The sequence below is a fragment of the Crinia signifera genome, chromosome 2 (assembly GCF_055691185.1).
Source record: "Crinia signifera chromosome 2, ASM5569118v1, whole genome shotgun sequence".
NCBI lineage: Eukaryota > Metazoa > Chordata > Amphibia > Anura > Myobatrachidae > Crinia > Crinia signifera.
The window spans coordinates 363,521,939-363,536,084 of NC_139218.1; the positions used below are offsets into that span (position 1 = coordinate 363,521,939).

At 45.4% G+C, this 14,146-nt stretch overlaps 1 protein-coding gene across 2 annotated transcripts in view; it reads right to left on the reverse strand.

Moving 5' to 3' along the window:
- FGF9 (fibroblast growth factor 9) overlaps positions 1–14,146 on the reverse strand; it is a 50,568-nt gene that overhangs the window by 7,388 nt on the left and 29,034 nt on the right. Inside the window, exon 2 of one of the 2 annotated variants that reach the window (XM_083169919.1) lies at positions 8,430–8,533. In XM_083169919.1, the coding sequence (XP_083026045.1) occupies positions 8,430–8,533 (104 nt within the window). The remainder of the gene's footprint in view (positions 1–8,429; positions 8,534–14,146) is intronic. The other variant, XM_083169920.1, reaches the window with a different exon arrangement.

Below are 14,146 nucleotides of genomic sequence, written 5' to 3' on the forward strand. Positions count from 1 at the left end.
AGCGCTCTTTTTGTTTCCTCTGTTTGCTGACATATTTCTCGTTCTTTGCCAGCTGTACTGTTCCTACGTTCTTAGTTTTCATATTATTATATAAAACAATATTATTTGTCACCAAAAGAACAGCTATATGCTTTTACAATATGAGATTTAAATCCATTTATTCTGGACATAATTGCACGGACGGTACTGTAAGCTTTAACTGCCGGGATGATTCAGTACGCAAACTTAAAGGTTTGTGCTAAACGCTGTTAAGTGCTTGCAGCAAAACCCAGATGTGACTCTCTCGGTCATGTGACCAGTGACGCCCATCTGGGTACTGGTGCGCAGGAAACTAATGGAAACAAATATTTTATCAGCCGCTCACTCCAGTTCTTGTTAATGTTATCTCTGGTTTCCCCGGATAGCGTGGCTGAGTATTCGGAACCATGAACACAAAATCCCCAAAAAAATCCCCATTTTTTTCTCCCTACAGCTATCTTCCTCAGGATCCTTGTCAATGGTTTAGTCATCCTCCATGCTGTCAGCATCGTTATCCACCCTTGAGATACAGCATAACTTGGATCACATCCACTCAAGCACTGACTTTCTTCTCTTTCTGGTGACTGTGGTGGACTCTGTCTCAGTGCTGCTGTCTTCCGGACCTCCTCTGGTCTCTTCTTCATCCGCACTGATCTGCTGGTTCTGAGAAAGGCACAATGGGGTCGCACGTGAACTTTATCATTACCGTATTTAGGTTTGCAATGCACCATTTGTCTTCTGTCCTCTTTTACTTTGCAATATGTTGTTGGCTTTCCCCTTTTCTTGCTTAACAGATGTGGATAAACTAGGAACACTATTGGCCAGGTATGTCTGGCTGCTCACTATCCATGATGACATGAGCCAGCACGGTCTCCACCCCTGTGGGTTAATCAGGATTAAACACACAGCGGGTGTAGACGTTTCATGGTGCATTATCAGGCAGTATGGGTTCATGGCCGTGATGCTGAGATTTGCATTACGGCATCATGTCATCACCATCCACCTCTCAAGAAGCCAAAGCGGGTTTTGAGAAGGGTGGCTTACTCTCCGAGGAGTCTGGGAGGACTGAGGGCGGGATGTTTTAACATCCGCTGCCCCTCTCCGCCACCATTTTGCATGCACACGTATATGCACTCACATATGCGATTAGCAACGCAAAGGACACCACTTGCGATAAGCGATGTCCTTTACGAAGCATCGCTGCTGTAGGGCATGCTGGGAGTGATCCTTCACAGACCCCTCACACAGCGATGCGGACAGAAGGCCATAGGCCTTCTATAAGGTATTGCCAGTGAAAGCTGACGATTCCCTCCACAGCGCTAACCCGGCGGAGGGGCTTTACTGCATACAAAAACGCATTTTCGGTTTAGAGTCTCCAGTAAGGGTATGGGATGCAGTTATGCTTTCTACAGTATTCTTTAAAGACAAGCTATACACAGATAAGATGTTAAAGCAATCATCTTTCTACAGTACTGCTCCTGCCTGCCATAAAATATAGAATTAGCTTCACTGCACTTGTAACAACAGTAACTTTATCATATCCAGATGTAACAGTGTGGTATTTTGTATGTTAGGATGCAAATCCTTAATGTTGCAGACTAGTAAAGAGACTGCCTCAAATGTTTGGTAACAGCTTCCAGTGCGCATATGTATATGGGTGGGCTGGTGGTTTAGGACCAAATAAAATGATTTATGGTCTATGTCAGGCATGTCCAAACTGTGGCCCTCCAGCTCTTGTGAAACTACACATCCCAGCATGCCTTGCCATAACTGTAGCATTCCCTAATAGCAAAACTGTGGCAAGTCATGATGAGACTTGTAGTTTCACAACAGCTGGAGGGCCATATCAAATTCCAGAACCACAGAACCTTGCATTCTGGTGGAATCGATGCAATAAAGAATACAGTATCTATCCTTATGTATCAATGCCTATTTCCCTATAGATTGTAAGCTTGCGAGCAGGGCCCTCCTACCTTTTGACTGTCTGTAAATACCCTGTTTGTTGTATCCCTGTCTCCTTTTGTAAAGCGCAACGGAATATGCTGCGCTATATAAGAAACTGTTAATAAATAAATAAATAAATAATGCCTGGTCTATGTGATTGGCAGCCACCAGCACTGGTTTTGCCTATGATAAGATATGTGAACACACAGAAGCACAGCCCTGTTCTCTACCATATAACTAAACCTAGGAATGACAGGCACGATTTAATCTTTTTTTTCTGATTTTCTCAATGAAAAACTTTTGGCCTAGGGGGTGCAGTGAGAATAATAACGATACTATAAGGCGCTGTGATTAAAAAAAAATTGTTAACTATTTTTTAGTTCATAACATTATTTAGTAACCGGGCGAGGGCGGTTAAGGGTGCTGTAACCCATAGCAACTAAATTAAATATTATATTAAAATGATAAAATAGCCTGTAATCTGATTGATTGCTTGATTACAGCTAATTGGGCCACATTATTAAAATCAGGGAAATCATAAAACTGATGCAGTATCTCCAGGAGGGGATATCGCCAGAAGGGGGAGTTAGCGCTCCCCCCACTTCGGCAGACAAGATGTTAATACATCTCGTCAGTCTCCCCTCCTGCTTCGCCTTGTTGATAGCGGCGCTTATAATAAATCTGTCCCACAGTTTATAAATTGACAGCTAAGCTGATTATTTGGTACATTAGGGTTAATGTATCAAAGGTTGAAGTGAGGTAAAGTGGAGAAAGATATAGTACCAACCAATCAGTGTCTATATTAAAGGCTGTTTGAAAAATTATCATTGGTTGGTACTTTTGGGCCCTGAAGAGAGATAATGTGGAGAGAGAGAGATAAAGTACCAGGCAATTAGCTCATAACTGCAATATTAGGCCACAAGCCACAGTTCGTTGTTTCCAGGCAAATCGGAACGGAAAATCGTGCAATGTGTACCCAAGATTGCACCTTCCCTCAGGTCGTTATCGATATCTTTTGGTTGGTCAAATGCAGCATGGCATGTTATATCGTCGCACTGTACCACAGCATTGTGCAGTTTGTACGCCTGGTATGCTGTTGGTCTGTCAGCCAAACGCATCGCTCTAATATGTACGCAGCCTTACAGCTTATGGTAGTTTATCTTACTCCATTTTATCACTCTACAATGCTTTTGGGCCTACATACGTAGTGATCCCTGGGCATTTTCTAAGTGATCTCACCAGATCGCTCCGAAAATGCCCCTACACCACTCCGTGTATAGGGACACTGCGATAGTGATGTGCGGTCCTGTGCGTCACTATCGCCCCAGTGATTAATATCCCGCATTTTGGATCAATCTAATGTACCGATTATTGGACAGTATGGGTCCTGCGTCATTGCTCGCATAGCAACTGCAGACATCAGGTGACTGACAGTCTGTAGCCAATTGAGTGTGGGGAGAGGGGAGTGACAGTCTCCGTTTCCCAAACTGATGCATATTGCTTCCATTTTCTGGTAGTGCCAAAGCCAGGGTCTCTGCCCTCTGACAGAGATTTCCTGGATTCAGCGTGGTTTATATACGAATATGGGAGTTCTATTAAAAATGGGATGTTGCTATGGGCAACCAATCAGATCTTGGGCCAGATGTACTAAGCTTCAAAAGTGATAAAATGGAAAGTGATAAACAACCAACCAATCAGATCCTACCTGCCATGTCACAGACTGTGTTTGAAAAATGTCAGGCAGGAGCTGATTGGCTGTTTTTTTTATCACTCTCCATTTTATCACTTAGTGCATCTGGCCCATTATCTATTATCTGCTAGAAGGTGCTAAATAAATAAGTAGATTCTGATTGGTTGTTATGGGCAACATCCCATAATTTAATAGAATTCCCATCTTAGTAAACAAACCTCAGTGACGGAGTTGTGGCGGCCGGTCTGTGTAACCTCGGGGAAGGGGGGGTTACTCAGCTGGCTGATGGTGTCGCAAATGATCCAAGGCTGGATCCTCAGACGCAATACTAGTTCACACATGCATGCCAGTGGTGACTATTTATCAGCGTCCTACTGCATTACCATATGTAATCCTTCCCAGGAAGCAGCAGTGAGACTTACTACAACCACATCTGAATCCCACCACATTATTAGTGCACTGATCCAGCCTACCTTGTCCCACATATTCAGAGAAAAGCATCAGTGACAGGAAATTGGCTCATACATTACAATCATTTCCTCATGATTACTTTCTCCACACATATGTGTTAAAGCCTCTTTACAGTAGGCCAACAACAATGTATTGTTCCCTGTAACATTAAAGGGTACAACTGCAAATGTTGTATTCAAGGAAATTCCACGGCAGGTTTGCTAAGTGATTTGTAGAGTACACAAATAGGTGTGTGAGAACCATTGTTCAGCGGTACCAATACACAGATGTGCAAACTTCCTGCCCTCAGAGGGAGAATGTGGTAAAAGCTGTCTGCAGTACACAAAGATGTGCCACCTTTTCTCATGCAGGTCAATGGGGACCAAATACACAATCTAGATGTCTGAATGCAAAATACAGTCAGGCTGTCCTAAATGTGGATTGAGGGAAACATGGCTTGAAGATCATGTAATGGGTTTTCTCATAGTCTATGCAGATTTGTTACACAACATCTAAAGGTCCATACACACTGGGCGACTATGCCCAGCGTGTATGGACAGCGATGATGACAATCACCGCTGTGGGGAAAGCTGCTCAGTGCATACACACTGAGCGGCTTTCCCCCTGCCCAGCACCGAAGGAGGGAGGATGGCGTTGCATAGCGCAGAGCTATGCAAAGCTGTCCTCAATGCCGCTTATCTGCTGGGAGCGAGCAGCAGCGCTCATCGCCGGGGCATACACACTGGGCGGCTTTGAGCTGAAAGCCGCTCAAACAGGCTGTTTTGAGTGACTTTCAGCTCAAAGTCGCCCAGTGTGTATGGGCCTTTATTCTAGGAATAGACTTAATTGTAACATAAATGGATGATGTCATTACACCAAGGGAGGGAATTCAAGTGCCTGCAGTAATTTTTTCAGGCAGTAAAACGGTACTTTATCGCAATTAGATCCATTTTCCCACCTGAGAAATTATTTTTTGATTTGTTATGTGATAAGTTCCTGGTCCTGCGTATTTTTTCAGATGCGATCACGAAAACAGGGCACTTATTGGGGATTTTTTATTTCGGGACCTCAGCTATGATATCTCTCATTAACTTGAACTTCCAGACAAATTATGTAGCAATAGTTAGTGATCACATTCAGGAGAATGCTGTTGTTAATATATATAAATCCTATTGTATGTTCAAAAGATAAGTAGAAGCGACAAACGACCAGCGGGAACAGGCATAGGCACCGTGACAGAGAGCGCACACACTGGAAGATATAAACGATCTGATGTTCCCGATCCATCTTTATCGCCCACATCGTTTGTAATGCCGTCTAGTGTGTATGCAGCTTTAGGAACAAAAATGTGGTGGGGTGGTAGAATTCACTCACTCAGGAATTGAAAGTGCATGTTACGTACACGTGAAATAAGTTACAGTAGGAGCTGACTGGGTGGAACTTTAGCTCTCTCTATTTTTTTACTCTATCCAACCTTTGATACACCCCCCCCCCCATGATTTTGAAGGGGAAAAAAAAAAACAGTTACAGTGAGAGCTGATTGGTTGGAACTTAGCTCTCCATTTTTTCTCTTTCCAATCTTTTGATACATTGCCCCCCCATGATTATGAAAAAAAAAAATTCTTTCTGGATTCACAATACATTCTTTGTGGTTTATGCACAGTGCTTGAAAAAAAAATGATATAGGTATCAGAATACATTTATGTATTTGTTTCATCGGGAGACGCAAACAGCCTTGTTTTCCTGAAAGACATGAAGGCCGCTGAATACAGGGATGGGCTGAGAGTGCTATGTTTGCAAATCCCTTTCAGCAAGCCGGTGTGATCTCTGGCTGGGTCCCCTGACAGAAACGTTATGTCTGATGCGTATTGCTTAAATGCTCTGGGTTGTCCTGCATGGAGCTGTCCTTACTCACTTTGTTTTGAAAGCCCTCAGGTTACTTTATTATGCAAGTTCTGCTTCCCTTTCTGAGAAGGCCTTAAGCCGTCTCACCCGTAGGACATTATCGGACACATCAATGAAGATCTGTATAGACGGGGGACACCAGCAGGGGTCTGACAGGTTTGATTTATGGTGCTCTCCTTACAATGTGGAGTATTCTTGTGCGTTTCAATTCGTTTTGAGTACTCATTTGACTTTTGTACATCTATCACACATTAACTCGTCCAGCGGGACAATCCTGTGGTTACCCCCTCAAACCCAGACACCATCATTTTCCTTTTCAATATGCCCAACGGTTTCACAAGTCTCATAGCACGAACAGGCCCCCGAACACATAAGATCCTATATATACTCTGTTGTTTACTTAATGAAGATAACTGTGTGTACGGCAGGTGTCAGTAGACACAGAATGCTATTTACACATCCATAGACAGTAAAAGCAGCTCTCTCTAGACACCATGATATTAAAAAAAATTCCATTTGTAAAATGCTATGGAATATGCTGCGATATATAAGGGTAAATTTATTTAGCTCGGTGAAGTGATAAACTGTCTGGTTTTTATCACCGGCCAATCAGCTCCTACCTGTCAATTTTCAAACCAAGCCTGTAACTTCACAGGTAGGAGCTCATTGGTTGGTGATAAAAACCAGTTTATCACTTCTTCGAGCTTAATTAATCTACCCCTGTGAATAAATAATTATTCCACCTACTGCTAAACAAATATACTGGACTACTATGAATTGTATGACTACCTACTGCAAAACAAAAATGACTCGTTTGTTCCAGCAATATGGGGGTTAACATTACTAAATCAATAAAAATAGCAAACATTATCGACAGCTACTTCCAGCTGAGCCAAGTTGGGCCTAATTGCATTTACAGTAGCTAAAAATGCTTATAGTCGCTCATTACAGCGGCTGGACCACCCTTATCTGTGCGCATGGTTTCAGCTACCATTATCAGTGACATTTTCTGTCTCTTGATCCTACATCTTAAAACAGATTTCACCAATATAGCATTTCCATACCTCCCAACTTCTGTCCTGATGAAATAGGGACACTTGCGCGGCTTAGGGGGCGGGGCGTATGCAAATGAGGGCGCAGCTTATGCTAATTAGCCGCAACCTCATTTTCATACGAGAATAGACGCTGTGCGCGTGCGCAGTGTCTATTCTACTAGATTGGGGGGTCTCCCAACTGCCACCCCCCACAGCGGGACAATGCCTGCCGCGGGTGGGACAGCGGGACAGGACCCGAAAATCGGGACTGTCCCACTGTAATCGTGACAGTTGAGAGATATGCATTTCAATCACTGCCCCGCAACACCAGTCCTCCCACAAGTGGAAATGTCTGTTATGACTGCATGCACTCCTATACAGAAGAAGATGTACAGTATCAGGCCTTGAAGTAGTATGTACCAAGCAGCGGCGGTACATCCCACCACCCATCGCACATGTACTGCCATATGCGATGAGCAACGCAAAGGCTTTGCGATCCCCACCGCTGCCCGGACTTCCTTGTTTCTTATGGGGAAGTCCAGCTGCACATGTGCAGAGAAGATGGCGGCTGCAGGGCATGCTGGGAGGGATCAGTGTCGGATCCCTTATGCAGCAGCGGTGCAAAGAAAAGCCCATAGGTTTCTTTGGGGTTGTGTCAGTGATGCCCCGACAGGAGGGTCTTTAGTGCATTTGAAAATGTGGTGAAAAAAAACAGAAGCCGGGGGGGTTTTACTGCATTTTTTTTTATTAGTACAGATGGAGGCGCCTCTCATTTAGCGCCAGCGCTCACCAGATCCCATCTGCTGGCGGAGAAGCGCTCCGTCTGACGGGGATACGCAAGCGTCTTACACGCACGTGCGTCCCAGTCTCTCGGCAGCGGGGGGGGGCAGAAACCCAACCCGTCTCCGCTTCATGGAGACGGGCAGGGTTAGGAAGGATGTGCTGGGGGGCTGCGGGCACCGTCGAGGAAGCGGCGGGAGGGCTCAGACGGAAAAGGCGCACGAGCGTCTCATGCACGCGCGCCCCCTTCCGTCTGATGGCGGGTCCTGAGGATTGCCAATAGAATCGCCAGGACCCGCAACAGTGAGAGCGGCTACAGCTGTGCATCCGGCACTTGGAGAGAAATAAAGTTACACACAGCAAGCAGTACTCTGCTTATAACGGTTACGATCTGGTCTTTCAAACGATTGACCCAGACCGACGGTTTCGGGTGACTGCGACACTTTTTGCATGTGAAAGTGTTAGAATGGGAATGGTGAGGTATGGACAAATAAAAACCAGGATGAAATGTGTTGCAAAGTGTACAAGATTCGCTGTGACAGGAGCGCAGTGTTCAACGTGTGTTTGGGACATGGGCTGCTACACGTGGTGAAAGTTTAAAAACTTACCGACCCATACAGCTCCCCTTTCTCTCTCATTCCCAGGTACAGTCCGCTTTCGACACCTCGGATGCTGACCAGGCCCACTGCTATACTAATAAATTCCAGGATTCCTACAAACAGAAGAGACAGATTATATAACCTCAATTAACGAAATGATTTATTATTATCATCATTTATTTATATGGTGCCACAAGGGTTCTGCAGCGCCTGACAATACACAGATGAGCAAAAACAAAACAAAAAAAAATAACGATTTAAAGTACAAATGCAAATTAGGACAAGTACGTGATAAATAAAAGACAGTTGCAGCAGCGGATAATTATAAAAGTGTCAGAGATATATTCTTACAAAAGCACATGAGGAGAGAGGGCCCTGCTCGTGAGAGCTTACATCAGGATGCTCCTTCTTTACATAAACATAACATCGGGGGAAATCACATTAGCAACGGTAATAACCACTGATTTGACAGGGGCTATCCTTTTAGTCCTGATGTTGGCATTCTTATCCCACTGTGCCGGCATTTATCAATCATCTATCATTTTTGTATGCCGTAAAGCCCCTCCGTCGGGGCACTGCTACTGAATCACCAGCCATTGCCCATTAGCAAAATCACATGTTGGTAACCAACGCACCTGGCGAAATTCGCTGAATGACTGTTAGTTATATAGTCCACGCTGCATTAGTATTGGCACTAAGAATGACCCGTCCCCACAAGGGGTGGGCACTGGGATCAAACAGACAGACAAGTACAGACAAGCGCCAGTACATCTAAATGTGGCAACATACTAGTTGAAGCAGGAGGGTCGGGCGCTTGCTCATGACACTAAATACTAGTATATGTCACCCTCCCTGTTGACAAGCAGGGGTCGACAAGCATTAGGTCAACACCGCAAAGTTGACATGGGGTTAGGTCGACAGGGTCATTAGGTCGACATGGGGAAGGTTGACAGTCAAAAGGTCAACATGGGTTTTTTACTTCTTTTTTTTTGAGCCGACATGTGCCGATAGGCGGTATTTCATGCCCTACCATCCACTAGGGCGTGTGGGAGAATAAAATAGTGTGCCGAGCGTAGCTTGGCACCATGCCCGAAGCGAGGGGACGCGGTTCTACGTTTCAGTGTCCATGTCGACTGTTTCGGAACTCGGGACAAAAAAAAAGTTAAAAACCCCATGTTGACCATTTGACTGTCAACCATCCCCATGTCGACCTAATGACACTGTCGACTTTGAGGCATGTTGACCTTGTAGTGTCGACCTAGTTGCTGTCTGACCAATGAGCCATACCCGATGCGATTTGCCTTTTAGAAGTGTATGTAAGCATTCCCAGTAACCAATCCCCTGGTAGAATTTATGGTACTTGTTTCCTAGCACGGCCACAATCGCGGCCATCGTGTACCTTAAAGTTAAGGTACACGATGGACGCGATGGACCCGATTTCCTGTGAAATCAGGTCCATTTTGCCGGCAAAGGCAAAATCGGGGGCATCGCGTCGGTCGCGTGCATTAACATGGCCCCCGACGCGACCGACGCGATGGACGCGATTTTGCCATAGGCTTCAATGTTAAAATATTTTTAACATTGAAATCGGGAGCATCGCGTCGGTCTTGTGCCATTATAATGGCACAAGATGAGATGGACTTGATTAAGTCCATTTTACATAGCAAACAATGTGAAATGGGCCAATATGACCCATTTCACATTGTATATGGCCCCGTCATGGGTTACGCAACCCCATTGTGAGCGTCACCCCACGATTGACGCCAACCCGAAGTCCGCGAGGGGCGGCTGGTGCGCGTCCTTCGACCTTTTCATACCCCTACTATCCACGTCGGCGTGGAGTTGAGAATATAAAGTGTGGTGAGCGCAGTGAGCCACCGAGCCCGAAGCGTGGCGTGCGCAGCGTGCCCCGCGCGTGGACGCGTATACCTGTGAAGTTATACGCGTCCGCTCGCCACGCTTCAGGCTCGGTGGCTCGCTGCGCTCGCCACACTTTATATTCTCAACTCCACGCCGACGTGGATAGTAGGGGTATGAAAAGGTCGGAGGACGCGCACCGCCGCCGCCCCTCACGGGCTCGCTGCGCTCGCCACGCTTCGGGTTGGCGTCAATCATGGGGTGGCGTTGAGGGGGTAAAATTGGGGGTCTGGGGAATACTTTACATTGAATCCAATGTAAAATAGGGTCCCAGGGGCCCTATTCACATTTGATTCAATGTAAAAATCGGGTCGATCGCGTCGGTCGCATCGCATGCGATTTGGTCGCATGCGATGCGACCGACGCGATTTTTCCGACACGATCACCCCGTTGCAAATCGGTGTGGCCGGGCTAGGAAACAAGTACCAAATTAATCCCTGCACATTTTGAACACCACTTTAAAGCTTCTAGATTTTGTGAAGGGATTACACCGAGGAGTCTTCCCCAGGACTATCAGAATGATGCATTGCAGATAGCAGCCGGCTGAGGCAGCCTCCCAGAATCCCCTTCTTACATCACAATGTGACTGTGCAGGACGAAGCTTCTATTTTTAATCCCAGTGAATTAGCACATAATACATTAATACAACAGAATGTGTTTCATGTCCCAGAAGCACAAATCAGGGGTGGGCAACCTGGGACACTCCAGATGGTGCAGAACCAACAAGCCTGGGCATGCTGGTACTTACAGTTCAACAGAAGGAGGGACATGCTTGTTTTTGGAGCATACTTGTTTGATTATTCACCTTGCCTTGCTCTGTTTGACAAAGAATAAGGTCCGGTATTGGGTTTAACTCTTACTTGATAAATAAGACTAAGGGCGGGATGTATTAATATACGTCGCCGCCCGGCCGCCACGATGCTAGCGCATATGTACTAATATATGCGGCAGGCATCACCGTGCGGTGATGGAGGCCCCCGCGATACCTGTAATGTGGTTTGCGGGGGGGTCTCCGTCACCTCCTGGGCTCTGCAGCGGTCCCCAGTGTCTCCTCCTCCCCCTGCAGGTGGAAGGACATCCCCGGCTGTGACATGCTGGTGGGGGAGGAGGAGCAGCACGGAGGATGGGGATGGGGGTGCGGGCGGCAATAGAACAACCCGAAGACGGTGCGGACGGGTTTTGGTAAATTTGAAAATGCGGTAAAACGGGGGTTTTACCATATTCTCGGCTTAGTACATCCCGCCCTAAAGGACCTGTGAAAAATAGCAGAATTATCAATAGCTACATGCATGCTGAAAGTAGCGGAACCTTACATTTCAAGTCTAGGGTGGGAATTTACTAACACAAAGACAAGCAGGGACCAATCGCACTGGAAAGAATTTCGGAAATGAGATGTATGACCCCTCAGTTGTGATATAATACAATTTATTATGGATACTACCAGAAGGGTGTGCTGCCACTGGACATCAGATAATGACAGAAAGACGATGGACAGAGAAAGGAATGTCTCTGTGTGGCGCACCAGAGAAGAAGGATTACATAAAATATAGCTTTTAATTTATTATTTTCTAAAAAGGAGCAAAATAAAAACACAAATTGACACATACATACACAAACATGTATTTAAAACGGGATAAAGCTATCCCTGCAACGTGAGACCCCACTGTTGCCTGTACCTTCCAAATAATATTTATAATTTTAATATAACAATTTTTCAAAATAAATGCTTGGTTTTATACTGTTGTCTGTTTTTTACACATGGGCATTGGTGGTTCGCAAATATGTTTCTCTGTAGTGGGTATCACAGTTTATTTAGTTGACACTCACTGTGTCAGTAAGTCAGTAAATCTGATTATTTTTATTCCTCTGTGATATATCGAGGTGATAGAGAATATTTACAGTCACTGGCCGTGATTTTAATAATGTGTTCGGGGTTTTGACATATATACGTCCCCCGTAATGCTGCTGCTGAGGAACGAGACCCGAAGCAGACCGTGGTCTGTCTTCTGTATCTCGTCTCCGACGCAGTTTCTAATAGCCGCCAGAGACTATCACGAAGGCTGCAAACGCCGGGGAACGGATAACACCGGGTGTGCGCCTAAGTTAGCTGGGCACAGAGGTCGCGGTCACGGACGTCAAGTGCCGCGCCTCTGGTTCAGCTACTACAGAGTGCGATGCACCACTTAGATACTATGCCCTATCTAAACAGATCAAAATGCATTCAAATTTGGGAAGGGAACAGGGGGTCACATGGAGTGTTTGGTCAGCGCACGCTTCGCTGGGGAGCTTCGTCAGGACCCTGTTGCTCCACCCCCGGATGACATCAGCGATCAGGCAATAAGCAAGGTCACTGTGAGGACCTTAATGCCGCAAATGGCGGGTCGCTCCCGGGACGGACCCATGCCCAAATCCCAGGAATGTCCTGCCATTTGCCATCAACTGAGGCACATTTTGCCTCATGCCTCCTAAATTACTATTGGTTTAGAGCAGACAGCACATAAAGGCAAGTTCCATTAATGCATAGCTAGCAGCAAATGTTTGCAGCCTCAAGGGGAGATGGACTTGTTCATTAATACCCTTCCTGCCTTTTGCACAATTTTGGAAATCATTTTACAGACATAATACAAATGTTCAGCATGACCTATAGAAAGTAAGAGAAGACAAGATGTGCAAATGAACCCTGCTAGATGCACAATAAGCAGTAACACTAGAGAAATGAAATAAATAAAAAAAGAAATCAAGCATTGAGAAATTGGTGAGCCAAAGGGCTTGCAATCTAGCGGCAATAACCTTTAAAACCACAAATCCTTAGGAAGACACCAACAATATACGCAAATGTTGTATTTTTCATCCGGTACAAAATGAGTAGCCTGCAGCCAGGATTGTTCTACAACGACAAAGGAAATGCACAACTGGGGCATGTTAAGGTGTGTGACGTGTGGCGAATGTATTGACACAACTTGACCCTATTTGCCAAGAGCAATTTTAAATCTGACTCCGAAACACTTCAGAATCCTTTATTGTCAACACTTCACCTTTCGTTCCTGTTGTCTCATAAATGATTCATGTGCTTTGCACATTTTATCTAAGCGCTGGAGACACATCTGAGGCTGGCTCTGCGACTCCAAGCCCTCGCACACAGGCTTCACATTCATTTTATCAGCACGGACTGGATATTGTGTCACAGCTTTCTGCACTTCAAGAGTCTAGCACCTAAATCCACCTAATGGCATTGACACAGCCGCATGGAGAACTAAATATAACTTGTGCGTTTTACATTTATTGCGCTAAGAATACACGTGTCTTGGAAAATGTACCAAAAAATTACAAAAAAAAACCCCCACATCCGGTAACCTATATCTTTTATAATTTCATAGTAGACAATTAATATTACAGACGGAACACGATTTGTAGATTAACCTTGTTACAGAGTACAGAATACACTATCGGGGAAATGTACTAAGATGTGAGTTTTATTTCACATGGGCTGTTGCTATTGGCAACCAATTAGATAATATCTATTATCTTCTAGAAGGGTCTAGATAAATAAGTAGATTCTAATTGGTTGCCCATAGCAACACCTCAGGCCAAATGTAATATGGTGTGAGATTTAGAAAATGAAAGATTTTGGGTGGGATGTAATAATAAACATCGCCGCCCCTCACCGCCTGGCCTCCGCGATGCCAGCGCATATGTACTAACATATGCGGCTGGCATCGCGGTGTGGTGATGGAGTCCCCCCGCGATACCTGTAATGTGGTTTGTGGGGGGTCTCCGTCACCTCCTTGGCTATGCGGCGTCTCCTACTC